Source organism: Gavia stellata, chromosome 1 (assembly GCF_030936135.1).
Source record: "Gavia stellata isolate bGavSte3 chromosome 1, bGavSte3.hap2, whole genome shotgun sequence".
NCBI lineage: Eukaryota > Metazoa > Chordata > Aves > Gaviiformes > Gaviidae > Gavia > Gavia stellata.
The window spans coordinates 22,941,737-22,960,198 of NC_082594.1; the positions used below are offsets into that span (position 1 = coordinate 22,941,737).

The following is an 18,462-nucleotide window of genomic DNA, read 5'->3' on the forward strand; positions in this document are numbered from 1 at the left end:
TGTAACTTCGCCATCGCTTATAGCCCGTGCCTCCCGCAGGCAGAAGAGAAAATCAGGTAACACAGATTTCCTGTTTCTTCTCTTGGGGGATCAGTCTGTTGAGAGATTCATTAAAATCTGCTATGCCAGAGATAGAAAAACATCACCTGACAAGAAAATGCTCTTATGGAAAACAAGTCTGTGATAGCTTTACATGCTTCTTGAACACAGGGAAAGCCAGTTCCTTGTGGCCTAAAAGCAGAAACATCTGTCGGAGGCAGCTTGCTAGGCTGAATATAGCAGCAGGAAAGCCCAACTGATTAACTCCATCCTCTTCCTAACGTGTTTTTGTGGTTCCCAGAAATCCCTAGAAAGGGCTCCTGAGGACACTGGCACCATTACAAGCCAGCTATAATTCTGTAAACAGAGAGATCAAGGAAACATTGTCCTAACTGCAGTTTACCTCTGGCATCCAGTTTGCATAGTTCACATGTGCTTCATCTGCTTTCCTTTAGCTGTGGGACAAGCTTGTGACTTAGGAGAAGAGGAAGAGCCCATGCTCTGATGAAGGAGAGAATAAAGCCATTGTTGCTGTGAGGAGGAAAAGAAGCCTGGGAGGTTGGGGTCCATATAACCTTGCAAGTAGGCTGGAGCTGGGGAAAATGGCAGGGAAGATTAGAGCAATAATACAGTAGACGCAGGAAGCACTTCCAGTGTGGCTCGGCTGATCCTCCTCAATGTGAACAACAACCATGGCCCTTCTCCCACCCCCCGCTCTTCTCATCCATTCATCCTAACAAGGAAAACAGCCAGCTTTCTGGGGCTTTCTCTTCATTGCTTTTCACATTTTCTTCTTCTTTCATTTCTGTTTACAGCCATCCCACGGGATGCAAATGCTTAAGAGGAACAGCCTTTTCTATCTCCACCTCTGCATCGACTTTCGTCAAGATGTGACTGGACAAGGTGGTAGATAATCTCATCTAGGCTCCCTTTTCCACAAAAGGTTGGACTAGATGATCTTTTGAGGTCCCTTCCAACCTGGGCTGTTCTGTGCTCTACAACTCAACCAAGTAACAACTTTGTCTCTGGCATGCAGAACAGTGTGAGGGAGACTGCCTTCTTGGTGGGAATAAGCAATGACTACTTGGCAAACAAACGGAACATGTCATTTTAAGGATTGTATTAGGGACGTACGCATTTCCCATCATGCAGTATGCCTTTTTTTACCCCTCAGTGGTACATTTCTGCAGTCCACAAATGCATAATTCAATTAAAACAATTTAAAATTTACTATTTAAAAAGATACTAAGCAACTTGGATGCCTTGTAATGTATTTTAATAAAATAATAATTTTTTTATTTGTAAAATTTAAAATAACTTCGGTTTAGAGTTCAGGTTAACATAACATTTAGCAAGTTTCTTCAATCTTCCCAAAGCTGTTTACCCAAAAAAATGTTATTTTCACTGCTGCATTTCGGACAGACAAAAGTATTTAATTCCACAATTTTTAAGACATTTCAGGGACTAGAATTTAAGTTGGGATGTAGTTAATTTCCTAATGCCAGTATCCTGAAGCGTGAACTTTACTGACCACTTACCATACAGTATTCCTCCTCCTAATTAACTGTATGCTCCCTTCCGTCAAGTCTGAAAGCTTCAAGAACGATTACGTTTCTTGTAAGCTACCTTTCAATTAATGCATTGGCATAAAATTGAGGAGATGCATCCCTTTGTCAGCCTTGAAGGACACAGTGGTTTCAGGAAGGCATTTACACTAAATGTCTTTCAGGAGTGCCAACATCTGGATAATATTTTGACATCCTTTCAACTGAAAACTATGGAAATAATCATCCTGTGGGGATATGCCTCAATATTCCTATGTATTCAATATTGCCAAAATGGAGTATCATCTGCAATCCTGAAACCTGGTAGCTGATGAGGAAAAATGATTGAGAACTTCTTTCACAGCTTTTATAGCCAAATAATGAATTATCTGCAACGCCTTTTCCTACAGTATGCTGTACGTGGGCAGAGCAAATATCTGGAAGGACATTCTTGTTCTGATTTCCCATGAACTTCTAGACAAAACAACGTCTTGAGTTCACATTAGCATCACCCACTGCAAGTATCGATACACTGTCAAAGTCAAAACATTTGACTGTTATTTTTATTTTTTCAAATATTGCTACTGGAGCTTCCTTACAGTCTTGGAAATAATCAAACAATGGTCTATTCCCTTTTCAACAGCGTAAAAATGAACAACTACCAAAAAACCTTTGTTGTTTTCATGCTTTGAGGTATCTATTGCCGAGAGGGGGAAAAGCCTTTTTCAGCTACATGTTTGCTTTCTCTGTGAGAAAGGATCTAATATATTGCTGGCATACACAGATGAATTGTCTTACCTGTAGGTAGAAAACTACGCTATTGCTTTCACAATCACAAAATCCATTGGAATGATTATGGGTCATGCTACTATAGGTTTCCAGCACATCTGCCACAGCGATATTTTCACATCTCTACTAAAAAAGAGCTCAAAGTTTCACCTTTATAAGAAATGCTAGAATTACTGCTTTGCTTTATTCCACTTCCATCCTACCTGATGTGACAATTCACCATGCATAACCAAGGAACTTCTCCACAAACTGCAAGAATTTCCCTGACAACTATTGCCAACTTTATGGAGCTGCTCAACACCATTTCTCTACTTACTCTGGAAAGCCGAAAAGCCTTTTCTTTTTAAGACATGTCTGGACTTGTTGCAGGATTGTTGACATTGCAATTGCAATTGTGGTCTCAAAACTTGTAGGGACCAGCTAAAAACACATAAATAGTAGTTAGCATCATTCTTAAGTCTAAGTCACTCTGTATCCCACCTCCACTGGACCAGGCCAAGGGATCTTAGATATGGTGCCTCAAACAGCCAATATTTAACTTGCATTAAGTCTATAGGAAAAAGTCATCTTTCAGTTTGCAAACTTACTCATGGGGGGGAATCGTTCCTGCAATTCCACAGCTACTCTGTAAGTACATTTAAAATGTATTTATCTGCATTTTAGCACACAATGGAATAATTTCTGTGTAACGTTCATAAACATAAGCTCTTCAGATTCAATGGTGCTGCATAAAGAGAAATGACTGTTCTTGGAGATGAAGCAAATGCAACTTTCCCTGCAGCAGAACAATGGGGTGGGAAAATGAAACAGCCTTTGGTGGACAAAGACACATGGCCCATTCACTCAGCATTTTTTTGAGGGAAATGAGTATTCATAGCACTGTGTATAGTCTTTCCTGGATTGATATTTAATTCTGGGTAAATCCTGCCAGCTTAAAAGAGTAGTTTTAATCAGAATCTGAGGGTTTTACTATCCTGTGGGTTTTTTATGTGCGTGTGTGATGGAGCTGTGTGGTGGTGGTTTTTTCTTGAGGGAATGAACTACCTCAGTTCTGGGGGGTTTGCCCCTTTTCAGCTTACAGATTATTAGAATTTATCAGTGGAAGTGTGGACCTTGTGTTGGAAATGTACATCTTCAGACTTACTTTTCTCCATTGCATACGTTCAGCTCTTAGAAGGTTTACCTTCCACCTCCCGCACTGGAAAACGGTAAGATTAAATCTGAAAGGGAACTCACTGCTCTTTCCAGCTCTACTAGAGGACTGTTCAAAATCTTCCCTCTGTAGCCACCTCAGAAGACATCAACAGCACAACAGAATGAGACTCCCTCAGGCCTGGAGTCATCCTCTGTATATATATTTCCAAAATGGGATGAAAATTCCCAGAGGACTCTGCTGAAATCTCTAACTGGTATTGCATAGAGCAAACCCCTGTGATGAATATTTGTTCTCTGTGTAGCCAGTAGTGACATTTTCCAAAGTTTTCTCCCTTGCATGCTATTTCCTCACCTGTGTTAGACAGGCCTGAGGCAATATCATGTTTTCAGAGGCAAAGTCTCAAAAAGGAAGATTTATAACTTCTTTTTTTAAATTTCAGGTTTGTTTTTTATTGCAATTCTGAGACAAAAAATTTAGCAACTTTTTCTTCTAAGTGTTTTGGTTAGTATTTATTAAAAGCTGAGATTTTTTCAGACTGACTTCCATTCTGAAAATAAGATGATTTCTTGCTGTTGCTTTGTGAGGGTCTGACTGATTGATTCATCCCTCCTCTTAATCCTGCTACAGATGAGCGAGATAAGAGACATTCCCCAGGGCCATGGGGATCTTCTTCTGGCCCGGCATGAACTCCTGGCCCTGCCCAGCAGCTTCCCTCCCTGCTGCGTGCTGTGCACAACCGTTAGGTACCCCATCCTTCAGCACTCCTGCCATCTCACTTCATGAGAATCCTTCTCCTGTCCAGACCCCATAAGCTTGATTCCTGCTCCTTATTCCCCCTGTCTTTCCTCCCCCATTTCCCTAGCTTGCTCCAAGCACCGCCATCTGCTTCGGCTTTCCCAGCTCTCAGGACACATACAGAGAAGAAGGAATGGGAGTTTTTCTCCCCAGGATGGTTCCCTTGTCACTGTCCTGTTCCAGCTTTCTCCCTCTGTCCCTCACACTCACTCTGTGGGGAGAATTGCAGCAGATGGGGAATATCTCCTACGAGTGGCTAGAAAGCTACCCAGAGAAAAAGGACATGGGGGTGTTGGTCGACAGCTGGCTGAGTATGAGCCGGCAGTGTGCCCAGGTGGCCAAGAAGGCCAATGGCATCCTGGCTTTTATCAGAAATAGTGTGGCCAGTAGGACTAGGGAAGTGATCATGCCCCTGTACTCAGAATCACAGAATCACTAAGGTTGGAAAAGACCTGTAAGATCAAGTCCAACCATCAACCCAACACCACCATGCCCACTAAACCATGTCCCACAATGCCATGTCTACACGTTTTTTGAACACCTCCAGGGATGGTGACTCCACCACTTCCCTGGGCAGCCTGTTCCAATGCTTCACCACTCTCTCAGTAAAGAAATTTTTCCTAATATCCAGCCTGAACCTCCCCTGGCACAACTTGAGGCCATTTCCTCTTGTCCTGTCACTAGTCACTTGGGAGAAGAGGCCAACACCCACCTCTCTGCAACCTCCTTTCAAGTAATTGTAGAGAAATTGTTGTAGAGAAAAACTGTTCAATTTTGGGCCCCCCACTACAAGAAAGACATTGAGGTGCTGGAGCGTGTCCAGAGAAGGGCAACGAAGCTGGTGAGGGGTCTGGAGCACAAGTCTTATGAGGGGCGGCTGAGGGAACTGGGGTTGTTCAGCCTGGAGAAGAGGAGGCTGAGGGGAGACCTTATCACTCTCTACAATTACCTGAAAGGAGGTTGCAGAGGTGGGTGTTGGTCTCCTCTCCCAAGTGACTAGTGATAGGACAAGAGGAAATGGCCAAAAGTTGCACCAGGGGAGGTTTACGCTGGATATTAGGAAAAAATTCTTCACTGAAAGGGTGGTCAGGCATTGGAACAGGCTGCCCAGGGAAGTGGTTGAGTCACCATCCCTGGAGGTATTTAAAAGACATGTAGATGTGGTGCTTAGGGACATGGTTTGGTGGTGGACTTGGAAGTGTTAGGTTAATGGTTGGACTTGATGATCTTAAAGGTCTTTTCCAACCTAAATGATTCTGTGATTCTACGATTCCATGATACCTCAGCACAGCAAGTCAGGGAGGTGTTGCGCAAGGTATTAGAGCCCCTCAGCAAAGTGCACTGCCATGTGCTCTTCCCTTCGCTGTGATCTCATCAGCTTGGGGACACAGCACGACCACAGGCCACGGCGACAGACCCCCTCTGCTGTGTGATCCTGGACAGCAGAAGACACCTCCGTCTGGGCTGCAAATGCCTGAATTGTGGGGCAGGAGGTAGGGAACGTGCAGTAGAGGCTGATGTCGGAGTCCATGGGATTCCCCTGGTCTGGACTAGAAGCTCGCCACCGTCATGCAGACCCATCCTCTCCTGGCACCTGCAAAATCCATGCAGCGCTGCTTCTTGGGGAGTCAGCAGAGCTTGTGTGTCCCTAAACCCCTGGAAGGGCTGCTCTATGGAAGGACCCAGAATCAGGCATTTTTGATCTCGTCTTAATCGGATCTCCTCTGCTATGCGAGATGGCTCCATGCCAGGTAGCAACAAGGGGTTGTGTCTGGCACATGAGGTTAACGGAGAACAGACCATGGACCTGGGCTGCTCTCGGGATCAAGCGCTCAGCTGAGGAGGACGTGGCCCTGTACACCTCTCACAGCCCCTCAGGCGACGGCGGATCAGGCAGGATCACGACCGCCGTGCCAGGCCGGGGAACGGCTTCCGCGGCCTTGACGGGACAGCCACCCGTGGGGCGCGGCGGCGCGGCACCACCGCCTCACCTCCCGCAAGGCCGCGCATGCGCCCGCTGGGCGCCGCGCCCCGCCCCGCCCCACCCCCCCGGCCCCCGCGGCTGGCGAGGACGGGAGGCGGGAGGGGACATTCCCCGCTCGCGGCCGGTCACGTGTCCTCCCCCATGGCCGGGGAGCGGGCGGCGGGGAGCGCGCAGGAGGGCGGGGGGGCCGCGCGCGCGTCTTCGCCCGGTGGCGGCGGCGGGAGCGCGCTCCCCGCCCGCCCTTTCATCTGCTCCTTCCCCGACTGCGATGCCACCTTCAACAAGGCCTGGAGGCTGGACGCTCACCTCTGCCGGCACACGGGCCAGGTGAGCCGGGCCGGCCGGCGCTGGGCAGCGCGGCGGTAGCCTGAGGGAGCAGCGACGCGGGGTTCCCGCTTGGGCCTCCCAGTCGGCAGGGGAGGGAGGTTTTGTGTGGCTGAGGTGAGGGGCGCCGTGCCGGGGCCCGGCAGGCGGGTGGCGGCCTGCGCGGCTCGGGGCCAGGGCTGCCCCGGGCCTTGCTGGCGTCGGCCCCCTCGGGGCGGTCGGGCAGCCTGCTTTGGGTGCCCAGACACCGTGGGGGCTGCGTGGGTTGTGGCTGAAGTACCGCCGCCGGGGCATCCCGCGGGAGGCAGGCTCCTGGAAACAGCTGAGCCCCCTGCGCTGTGGTTTGTCGTCTCTCAACAACCCTCTCTCTTTCAGAGGCCGTATGTTTGCGAGTACGAAGGCTGCGGTAAAGGTTTCACGAGAGATTTTCACCGCGCTCGACACCTTCTTACGCACACTGGGGAAAAGCCGTTTGCGTAAGGCCGAATTTTTTACTTCTTAAAATGGTTTACGCTTGTCTTTATGGAAATGGAAGGGGAGTTAAAACTGATGTGTGGGTGGTATAGAGCATGATTTGGTATCATGAGTACTGCCATAACAGTGTGCACACAGGGTGAGACATGGGCAATCTCCTTAGCCTAAGACCTCCTGTCTGGCAGTGATCCATAACAGATGCTCAAAGGAATGGGCAGATCTCCCCCTAGAATACAGAATTAAAAGAAAGAAGGGCAGCTATTTCCTATTACTAAGCCCTTAATAGCTGCATGTCATGGATTAGGAGCTAGGAATTCCTGTGTGTTTTATTAAAAATCTTCTCTGATATGTTTTTCAGTGGCTTTTGAGTGTAACTTAGCCTCTGGCTTTTCGTGTCTTTAAAGCAAACTTTTATATTTGGGTTGTGTGTTTCGGTTATTCTTCGTGTATTCCTCTTGTCCAATGATTTCTGTATCTGCCTAGGAAACAAATCACTGTCTGAGAGTGATAATAAAAAAATGCAGTTCATTTGCAGGTGCACAGCTGATGGATGCAATCAGAAATTTGGAACAAAAGCGAACTTAAAGAAGCACATTGAGCGCAAGCATGAAAATCAGCAAAAGCAATATGTGGTGAGTAATTACCTTTGATACTGTAAAGTGGAGGCTGAGCAAGCCCCTTTTTCTGTATCTAGTGAAAAACTTCAATTTGTTATTGTGCGGTACTTCTATGAGTTCAAATACTGTGACTGGGATTTCAGCAAATACATGTGGACTAGGCTGTCATTATTTGGCCTCTAATGATAACTTAATTTCCTAAATAGTGCGACTTTGAAGGCTGTAACAAGTGTTTCAGGAAACATCAACAACTTAAAGTTCATCAATGTCACCACACCAATGAACCTCCCTTCAAGTAGGTGGATAATTTTAATAATGAACTTTTAACAATTCCATTTAAACATTATAGATGAAAACAGGTGCCTTTTCTTAACCTTTTCATTGATGTGGCCTTTAAAAAAAAAAAAAACCCACAAAACCAAAACTGGCATGAATTTGTAGTCATGGCTGCAAGTACATTTCTTGTACTAGTTCTTTGCTCACTAGTGTGTTTAGAGAAACAGTCTCGGTGCTGTGTAACTTCAGCATTCCAGACATTTTCTTAGGATTTGCTACAGGTTCACAGGAAAAATAAACAAAAAACCCTCACTTTTGAGTTCACACAGTCTGAAATACAAGCATAAGAGCTTGCACGGTGATGAAAAATGCAGCTACCTCTGTTTTCCAGTAAAAAGTAGTGGCTTGGCTAACATTGAAGTGAGTAGTAGCTTAAAAAAGGTGAGAAGCTTGGATGCCAACCTGAGAAGCTGTGCATTGCAACTCCATTATTTACATGACACATCAGTATAGATCTGATGAAAGCAGAGTTTAGTCTTGTATTTCTTAAAGGTGGAACACACTTTACAGGAGTGTTCCACTTACGTGAAGTGCGCTAGTAGGCTGGGTGACAGGCACAAAAATACTGTCAGTGCTTCTGCTACTGCTGTGACTGCTAGATCTGTACAAGCCACTTAAATCATCCACTTCCTATGTCTCTTTTATGTTTGAAGAGTCTACTGTATAGGGAGGATATGAGGCTTGATTCTTTAGCTAAAGCTTAACTTGCTGTATATGTGGAAATCATACTATAGTTTTAACTCTCGGGAGGATCAGAGTCCTCTGTTGGAAACATAGTATGGAATTTACTTTTAGAAGGGGGTGGAGGGGATACAGAATAGATCTCTAGGCAAGGGGAAACTTGGATTATTTTGTCTGCTTTAATTGTTTTGACTTATGTGGATGCAGTGAAAGAAATTAAACCAGTGTACTTTATACCTAGATGTAATAATGAAGGATGTGGAAAGTACTTTTCTACTCCAAGTCGACTAAAGCGACACGAGAAGATACATGAAGGTAATACAGTTTTTCTTCTTGCCTCAATTATGTTTTAGGAAAGGAAAAAGGACTTCTTCCAGTACAGAGAGTATGCAGGGATGTACGACAGACATGAAAGTATTCTGGGCCTAGTGATCCAGACAGACAAAACAAGAACACTGGTTTTGAATAGTCAAATGGGATACAATTGCAAGGCATTGCAGTGCTCAGTTACAATGTACTCGCAGCAGGCTGAACAGAGCACAGGGTTCCTTTGGTCATTTCTTCTACTGTGCTTCCTTGTCAATAATCCGTCTTCCAGAGATGGGCTAACGGTTAAGGCACCAGCCTAGACCTCCAGAGGTTAGGATGAGTTGCCAGTTCCGCCACAAATTTCCTATGGAGCCTTGGCAAAACCATGTAGGCTCGCATTTTTAAAGTTATTAATGTACCTATGTGAAGGGTACTTCAGTGGAATCGTCAGGAGGTGGTCATGTATGTTAGAGCTAATCCTGCTACACTCGTGTCCATTTTTTCAGTACTATTGACAGCTAACCCCCTTTCCAGCACTAGGAAAAAAGAAAACAAACCCAAGGGACTAGGAAGACTATCCAAAATCTGTGAATCGTACTGTACTCCTTTACTAAGACAGGGACTTGTTCGTAGTTGTTTGACCTTCCCAGTCCTGGGATTTAAATAGTGTTGACTTTCTGTGGTTCGTTTAAAAACCATCCTGTCTGCTTGATCGAATGGTAGAGTCTCTTAAAGAATATTACTATATGGTCAAGATGTTATGTTTATATTATGTAGTACAAATATTTATATAAAATAATACATATCATTACAGTTATTTTCATCTATTTGAGTGAAAGTGTATGGCTAGTGAGGAAGTAGTTTTACTGAAGCAAGGAGAGAGTTTCAGAAAACCATTTAGGTTGGAAAAGACTTCTGGAGGTCATCTGGTCCAACTCCCTGCTGAAGGTGGGGTCCGTTAGACCAGGTTGCTGAGGGCTGCGTCCAGTCAAGTTTTGAATGTTTCCAGGGGTAGGGATTCCACAGCCTCTCTGGACAACTTGTGTCAGTGATATAAGGTTTCTTCTTTAAATACGTTAGATTTTCTCATGTTCTAATTTGTGTTCATTGCCTTGTGTCCCATCACCATGCAGTATGGGAGGAGAGGAGAAATACTGGCCTTTCGTTTTCAAATGCTGGAAGTGGACTTCCCCCTTGTAAAACTGGACTGTTTGCCAGAACTTTTGTGATTGTAAACATTTGCCCTGTCTAACAGGCTATGCGTGCAAGAAAGAAAACTGCTCATATACTGGAAAAACTTGGACAGAGCTTCTGAAACATAATAAAGTCAGTCATACAGGTAAACTCCACATGCTTTAGTAAATAGAACTTAATTTTTGATACAAATAGGAAAGAAACTGCTAATTTGAAGAGGAGTCCTTGCTGAACTCATTTCATCAACTTGTCATTATGTCTATACAAACTTGTTTACTAACACTTCATTGGTAAAATGGTTGTCACTCTGGCTAGACCTTTAACTGATGAAAGTGTTACTCAGTATACTAACTTTGTGATCCAGTTAACGAGAAATTATAGAATATAGGATTTTGGATCTGGAAAATTCATACTGCATTATTCTCTTCCGGTCTCAGAATTCCTTGCATTGCATGTGGATTTTAGCACTGTTGTAGAGGACTACTAGGTTTGATTCTGAGCTCCTTTAAGAAGCTGTTAACTTATACTCTGCCGTCTCTCTCCCACTTAGAGCCGATAGTTTGCAATCAGTGTTGCAAAACTTTTAAACGGAAAGATTACCTCAAGCAGCATCAAAAAACACATGCTGTGGTGAGGGAAGTCTGCCGGTGCCCGAGAGAAGGATGTGGGAGAACTTACACAACTGTATTTAACCTTCAAAGTCATATCCTCTCTTTTCATGAGGAGAAAAAACCATTCTCCTGTGATTATCCAGGCTGTGGAAGAGTGTTTGCAATGAAGGTATGTATTTTTACGCTGTCCTAATCTGAATCACATAATCTGAAATGATAAACCTAACTCTTTTGTCTTTTCCCTGTTCTTTGTAACTGTAGCAGAGCCTAGCAAGGCACACAGTTGTACATGATCCTGACAAGAGAAAGCTGAACTCAAAAGTAAGTTACACTATTGAAAAAGTCCTCTCAACCATACCCTATCGCTTCAGAGGAGGGTAAACATTATGTGTTTTAGAGTGTGACTTCAAGCAAGAAAACAGGCCAGCTATCTACTTAATTTGGGAGGTTCTTATTTTCTGAAGCTCCTTTAAATAATGCAGTGCTGGCCAATTCACTAATTTCTTCTCCCCACCCCTCCCCTTCCCCATTAGTAGTCTTTGCTCCATAGATAACTTGCTAATTTTGAATTTATTTCTGCCAGGCAAAGCGTTCTCGTCCTAAGAGGAGCTTAGCCTCTCGCCTGAGTGGCTACATTCCTCCTAAAACGCAGCCAGGAAAGGATGTGGTTGTGACAGAAAGCAAGACAATGGATAAGCCCACGGAAAATGAAATACCAACTGTTGAAATTCTGACTCTGCAGTAAAGGTTAACTGAGACAACTTTCTTCATGGAATGACCACTGCAAAGCTCAACAATAACTTTATTAAGTTTATAGTCCTTTTTTTAAATAAGAAATCAATATTGTTTATACCTCTTCATAAAGTCACTGCTGCAACTCACTTGACTTCAGATCTTCATTTTCATCTTTCTTTACTGGACTGTTTTTCTGTTTTTCCATCTTCTGGTATGCTTTCAACTCTTTGTCAGACATGTGTCTGAAAATACAGGTACTCACTCCTTCTCTAGTAACTTTTGGCTTGGAAAGATAAGTGGCTTTCTCAGAGACAGACTCCAAAATCTGATCAAAAAGCATCAACTGAAAAGAAGGAGAAAAACAGGAACTAAATGCACAAACACAGGTAGAAAAATATTTCAGGCTCTTCTGTAATAACATTATCTTCTGTTTGTGGTTTATCTGTTAGCTGAAATGAGCTAGTTGCTAGCCCTGGTTTAAGCAGTTCAATTTGTCCTTTCCTAACCATTTGTTCTTTACTCATAAGCAGGTTTAGGAAAGTTACCAGAAGGATTAAGCCATTTCCTAATACTTACGTTGAATTCCCGACTCATCCTGTTTTGCTGTTTAAAGGTATCCGTGAAAGTGATTACAACTGCATCTGACTCCTCCCCACCTGCCTGTTCCACTAGATTATCCCTCCTGCTACCCTTTCCCTGTGAATTCAGTTTCCTATAAAAAGTTTTGTGCCTTTTGGACAAAGTGGTATCAAATTTTTTTCCAGCAATTTAGTAGAAAGACTCATCAAGAAAACCTAATTCACTACACACATGAAAAGGAAAAAGAAAATCTTACATGGAATCTTTGTAAAAAAGCCATTTGTGCAAATGGCAATGAAGACAAGTCTCAAGGCCCTATAACTGTACTAGTAAGTTGCCACCAGCTCCCTAACATCTTTATAGACATTTACTTTGCCAGTCTTGGAACATTCTAGTAGTTTTCCGCACAGCAGTGGAAAACTAACCTTGGCCACAGCTGCACAAATCGATCTTCAGAAGAACAGTTAGGTTATCGAAATAATCCAGCTAAAGTACAGCAGAATTTTTTTAAACCCTACTGTTAAAACTTTTCAGTGAGTGAGCTGGCGTAAGGCATAGATGGGAAAATCTCACCAGTCCAATTAATAAGGTGGTGCTGCAAAGGTAGTAGGAACTGCTTATGCTCTGCTGTCAAAGCCAGTATTATAACTGCATTCTTAAGAAAGCATGGTATTTGAATTGTCTCTATAGGACTATTTTTCTACAACTGCAGTGTTTGAACAGATGCAGCTTAAGGTGGGGCAACCATTACGTTCATGGGACTTAGACCTTTGCTTATTTTATCAGTGCATTTAAAAAAATGGCAGTACTGAATAGGGGAAGTTAATACAAGTACACCTATTTCATGAAATTGATTGGTCCAACTTTCAGGAGTGCACTTACCATGTCTGTATTGCTATCTTTTGCTTGCCGGATGGTAACTTTAACATGGTGTTTCTTTTCAATCCACTGTGCTATCTGTTTTGTCTTGGTCTCTAAGTCGTTCTTGGCAATAGCTGAAGAAAAGGATAACTCCTTCTGAACCATGCCTGTTTAAAACACAAGTCAAACTGTGTTGACTTCACATTTGACAAACCTGTATTGGTTGCTTTCTTTCAACAACCTATGGTGCTTTGTCTGCTTAACTCCCTTCTCCCGTGCTGCCTTCTCATACACAGAGCATCCCAATCACATTGTCTCAGCATGCACCACTCTCACCTTAGAAGGTGGCTACTTGGTATCTCACACTCACTGCCATAATTGGGAGACTGAGTGCATGTATGAGGCACACAGGGAAATCTCTTCGGGGTCAGAAGGCTTAAAGTATTTTTATTTTAATTACAATTTTGTTCATACCACCCACAATGCAGGTCTAACAAAGATAAACAGGTAAGCATTGGAATGAATGACTTAGTGTGCGAATTCCTACATTCTGCACATAGTATAGCTGAATGGAAAAGATTTGAAGTTAGACATCTCTTCACCTTGAGCCCATTTTCTTGAATGGTGAAGTGCAGTATTCAGCTGGAAATAATGCCTTGTAATATATTTGAACAATTTATGGTCTCTTCCTCCTTAAAGATTATCTAAATTAGTTACCATTTGAATAATCTCTTTGTAGTTTCTTGAACAGAAAAACTCACTACCACAATAGTGCTCTCCTCTAAAATCAGAATTCTACCCATAGCACAGATACCTGCATTAGCCTGAGGTTAAGATAAGAGGATACAAAGTCAGATGCCTTTTCCAAAACCTCTTTGCCAAACTCAGTTTGTTAAACTGCTGGAGCAAGCTGACTTAAGAAAAAACACCAAAAAGTGTTCAATGTTAAAAAAGTTGTTCTCTTACTCTGTACAAGAAAGGGATCCAGACTTTGTCTTCCTAGCAGCAAGCTAGGAGTGACTACTGGGGACAAAATTATATTGGTGTTTCTGGTGCTCGGTTTGTAAAAGCTACCTGTCACTTTATGCCTTAGTGAAAGAACAGAAATTCAGTGAGTCTCATAGAACCAGAGACTAGTAATATTCACTTACATAAAAACAGATTTAAAAAAAAAAAAGCTAGCAGATGCCAAAATAGTAAATCCTGAGAAGGCAATAGAAGGCTTCTCTGTGAAAGACTATACTAATCCAAAATTTTATTTTCACCACTGCAAATCCTTAATAGCATGGACTGCAGCGACATTGCTTTGGATTTACACAAATGCAAGAGGATTTCATCCTCTGAAACCACTTTTAATGCAGCATTTTTCAGAGTGCTCAGTGTTATTGCATCAACAATGTACATACCTGGTTTTGGACTTGCTTTTTTCTTCTCTGCACGTTTAAGCTGTTCTTCATGAATCTGCTGCCCAGTCATTAGTCTGTATACAGGAGGTTCTGCATTCTCACGAAGGAGAACCAGTTTCAGGTCATGTTGATCCATAAGTTTGAGTGCCTCTGCTCGGTGCACATTTCCTAAGCTCTCTCCATCCTGGTTGATTAAGTGCAAAATCCGATAGGGAATTCTTCGCCCAACGCTTCCAAATGCTGCTTTGCTTTTTGGTTCAGTGTGAGATTTTTCAGCTGTACAAAATGGTTGAGTAAGTCCAAACACAACTGACTTTCTAGGGTCAGGTACCGTCATCCAGCATGGAGAAAAGACCTTCTTCTGTGGTGTTTGTGTCAGAAGAGTACCAAAGAATCTCTTTGCATATCTATTCTCATTTCTGGTTGCTTGACATAGAAGTTTCATCACGCAAAAGGTAGACATTCTGAGGAAGCAAGGAAGACGAAAAAACAAGTTACCCCCATCAGTGAGATTCTTCCAGTTGTATTAGAAAGATTTGACTCCAGTTCAGTAAACCCTAGTCCTTAAAACTACTCTTTCAAAGCACGGTGTTACTATACAGAATGAGCCATCAACAGTAATTTTACTGTAACAGAGGGCTTTAACCCAGAGAGAAAATCTGACAAAGGAACAAAATTTATGAAGAGTTGATGTTGTCTTCAGTATTTTAAAACCTGAGCCTGAACTCCTTTAAAGAATCCAAAACTTCTAGTTCATTTCTCCTCACAAGAGTATCTGCTCTTACACAGCTTTTTTGTGTACAGAGAGATTAGCCAATGGTTAAGAGGGAGAATTTGTTGTCAAATAAAAAGGCATGTCAGACTTAATATTTTCAGTCCAGATTTTTTTCATGAAGTATTTGACACTAGGACTTTCTCCCTGGTTCTGATCCTCTTCTTTGGAAAGTGTTTCATTTAAGCCATGTTAATTCAGAACCACCCTAATCACATAGCGAATGAAGTGGCGATCTGTGTAACGTCTGTCAGCAGCCATCCCAACATCTACAGTCTGGCTCTTGTCTGTTTTGTAAGGTTTTGGAATTTCAAAGCTTTGACCATACAGAGTAAGACTGCCATGGAAAATCTTGGCCTTGGCATTAAAACAAGACGAAGTGACCATTACTGTACTTGAAAATATGGTTTATCCCAGGGTTGAAAACTCTTCCATAGCTGGCATGCAACTTGCTTCTCATAGCACTGACCCCAAACTGTGTATTTTTTCTCAGTTTTCAAAATGTCATTTTGTGGAAGTAATCCAGCTAGTTACTTGGTCTTACATGGATTAAGCACTAATACTATTTAAGTAACCTTAAACAAAAAAAAAGGCGTCTTCACTGTATTTTAAGCTGAAGTTACACAGATTCAGCCATGCTTCAAAGTGAAAACAGTTCCTTAATTTTAAACTTATTTTACTAGACATTTAAAGTATCGATTGACTTTCCCAGTTTTTCACAAACATTAAATTTAGGGTGGCACATTCCTATTTATAGTGAGCTGATTTTTTCCAGTTATCAAAACTATTTAGGTTTCTTACATACAGAATGCGTGCACCTAAGTAGCATCAGTTGTTGACATTTCACCAGAACCATCTAATAAAAACACCGATAATGATATATTTCTTCTTGAATGATGAAAAAAGCTTGTGGGGAAAAAAAAAAAGAAAAATAGAGACACAGGTGAGACTTGCCTGCAATACATGGACTGGAAAATAAGCAACACATTCACATGCCTAAGATCCCCACTTGCAACTTAAGATTTAAATAAATTGTTACAGACATCTATCCTGGTATGGTACTCATGAAGCTATAGCCATTCAAAACAAGCCTCAAAATAAATCAGTGCTTGAAATTTGAAGACTAGTGAAACTGATCTTTGAGACATTCCTTCCATTATAATTTTTTCCCCGTTCTTCCCTGGTTCATGGAATCCCCCTGGCAGTGTTGGTGCACCTGACCATTATTTGCATTTTGTTCAAAACTTCAGAAATTTGCCATTTTTTAACAGCTGCAAAAGCATTAGAAATAGAGCGAACTGCGGAGCATTATCTGCAGTTTTGGTATTCCACGTTTAAAAGGCAGCAAGTACAGGGAAAGCCAAAGATGCTACAGGAAACCAAAAACGTGCCATACCAGAGGAGTTGGCAAGAGTGTGACTTCTTTTGCCTAGGAAGGAACGTGACTTCACTCTATAAATATATACATACATGTATGTATGTATGTCATTTTGTAAACATGTATCCATGTGCATACATATACATGGAGAAGGTGCAAACAATCAGCAAGGATAAGCAACTGTTTGTAATTCTATGCGGTGCTGGCCCAGGAACAAGTAAAATGACCTGCCTGTGAATAAACAGTCTGAAAATGGGGACATTTTGGAGCCTGGGACAGACTTTGAATTTTAGCAGTAAGGACAAAGCTAATATAAACTGCTTGAAGATGGTACTGGATCAGTTCATAAACAGGGCAGCGTGATGCGGCTGTGTGCTAAAGCAGGATGCTGAATTCAGCTAGAAGAGAAATTCGGCACAGAAGAGAAATACCAGGATATTCACAGCAGAGCCTCAAAGCAGCTGGCAGAGCTACCATCCCTCCCTGCCCTGGGCTCTGCCCCTGCCGAGTCCAGACCAGAACTGTGGCCCCTGGGAAACAGCTTTTTCTCGGCTGCGACAACGGCCCTACAACTGAACACCCACTGCCAACACACAAGTATGTTCGTGCATCATCGGTGTAGCCACACAAAAGCCAAGAAGTCCTTATTTTTAAAATGGTTTCATAAACCAGCTGCAGATTGTGCACTGCAGACTTACAGACCATAATCTGTGTATTCTTGGTGCATTATTAAAGACTATAATTAAATTTATCTTGCATTCAGAGGAACCTGGCTTGCCTTTGTCAGTTACTGACTTCGAAAACTACGTAACAGTATCACAGCAATGGAATAATAGTTTATTTTAAAGAAACGTTAGTCTTGCTCTGCTAAGCCCATGTTACTGCCTTTATTCTCCTTCATTCTTTTATTATTTAAATCTAATAAATCCTGCCCTACCTGAGAGGAGAAAGAACATTACTGGAAGGATTTTTCTTCATATAACATGGCATGTAAGTGTACTTTGCTTTGTGCATTTCTGCCACTAACGCAGACCGCGTATTAGCAGGGACAGCCGGCTGCGGGCAGTCCGAACGAGCAGGCAGGCCAGACCCACGCTGGGAGCCGCAGGAGAAGCGGTCGTCCCTGCGCTCGCAGGGCCCGTTCTGCTGCACGCGAGAGCGCTTCCGTGCCCACAGTCACGCGCGGTTGTTACGGGAAGCGCTGTGCATCTTGTAGGAGTTGCTGGCCTGTGTTTTGCTCTGCGGCCTCATGCAAAGACACGCTGAAAAGGCGCTATTTTAATTTTATGCGCGGATTCGTGCGGGGCGCGGGGGAGACGGGCTGTGCGTGGGTGCGTACCCGTGCGTGACTGTGCCCTGCTGCGTTTGGCTTCACGGGTGTGCATGTCGGGGAGGTCATCGTGTGCGCGCGTGACCCTGTGACCCGGGCCGGGCGGTGCAGGCGGGCCCTGGGGCGGCGGCGGCGGCGGCGGCTCCGCTGCCCGGAGCCCGCCGGGCTCCCCGCGGTCGCCCCGGCCCGCATCGCCCTCCCCCCGTGCCGGGCGGCTCTTACCTGCCGGCCGAGCTGAGCCGAGCCGAGCCCCTGCCCCGGCCCCGGCCCGCCGCAGCAGCCGAGGAACCGGCCCGGGCCGCCGGGAGGGCGGAGACTGACCCGCCTCTCCCCCTTCCCCTTCCTCTTCCTCCTCTTCCTCTTCCTCCTCCCGCTCCTCCGCCTCCTGCCTCCGTGCGGGGCTGCGCGCGCACATGCCTGGGTGTGCCCGTGTGCCCACGCCTACGTCCGCGCGTGGCCGTGTGGGCGCGTGTGTCTGCGGGCGTGTGCCGGGTTCGTGCCCGTGTGCGCCCCTGCGTGTCAGTGGGAGCCGGGCGTCCGCCCTTACC

The 18,462-nt window shown here is 44.0% G+C and overlaps 2 protein-coding genes across 2 annotated transcripts; one reads left to right on the top strand and one right to left on the bottom strand.

Moving 5' to 3' along the window:
* Positions 1 to 6,059: 6,059 nt before the first annotated feature.
* Positions 6,060 to 11,598, top strand: GTF3A (general transcription factor IIIA). Its single transcript, XM_059825819.1, has 10 exons — positions 6,060 to 6,074; positions 6,482 to 6,634; positions 7,007 to 7,107; positions 7,641 to 7,737; positions 7,929 to 8,017; positions 8,981 to 9,054; positions 10,304 to 10,387; positions 10,793 to 11,022; positions 11,115 to 11,174; positions 11,437 to 11,598. Exons 1-10 carry the CDS (start codon positions 6,060 to 6,062, stop codon positions 11,596 to 11,598), a joined length of 1,065 nt encoding a protein of 354 aa, XP_059681802.1.
* A 40-nt stretch (positions 11,599 to 11,638) lies between these two features.
* Positions 11,639 to 18,182, bottom strand: MTIF3 (mitochondrial translational initiation factor 3). The gene is made up of 4 exons (XM_059818638.1): positions 18,137 to 18,182; positions 14,435 to 14,898; positions 13,050 to 13,195; positions 11,639 to 11,931 (listed from the first exon to the last, which is right to left on the bottom strand). Exons 2-4 carry the CDS (start codon positions 14,895 to 14,897, stop codon positions 11,719 to 11,721), a joined length of 822 nt encoding a protein of 273 aa, XP_059674621.1. The 5' UTR covers position 14,898; positions 18,137 to 18,182; the 3' UTR covers positions 11,639 to 11,718.
* Positions 18,183 to 18,462: the final 280 nt, after the last annotated feature.

Coding starts and splice junctions, on each gene's coding strand:
- GTF3A (XM_059825819.1), top strand. Junction 7,108..7,640: donor ACTGGGGAAAAGCCGTTTGC/GTAAGGCCGAAT, acceptor GTTCATTTGCAG/GTGCACAGCTGATGGATGCA. Junction 7,738..7,928: donor ATCAGCAAAAGCAATATGTG/GTGAGTAATTAC, acceptor TTTCCTAAATAG/TGCGACTTTGAAGGCTGTAA.
- MTIF3 (XM_059818638.1), bottom strand. CDS start 14,897: ATGTCTACCTTTTGCGTGATGAAACTTCTATGTCAAGCAACCAGAAAT. Junction 13,196..14,434: donor AAAAGCAAGTCCAAAACCAG/GTATGTACATTG, acceptor TGTTTTAAACAG/GCATGGTTCAGAAGGAGTTA. Junction 11,932..13,049: donor AAGATAGCAATACAGACATG/GTAAGTGCACTC, acceptor CCTTCTTTTCAG/TTGATGCTTTTTGATCAGAT.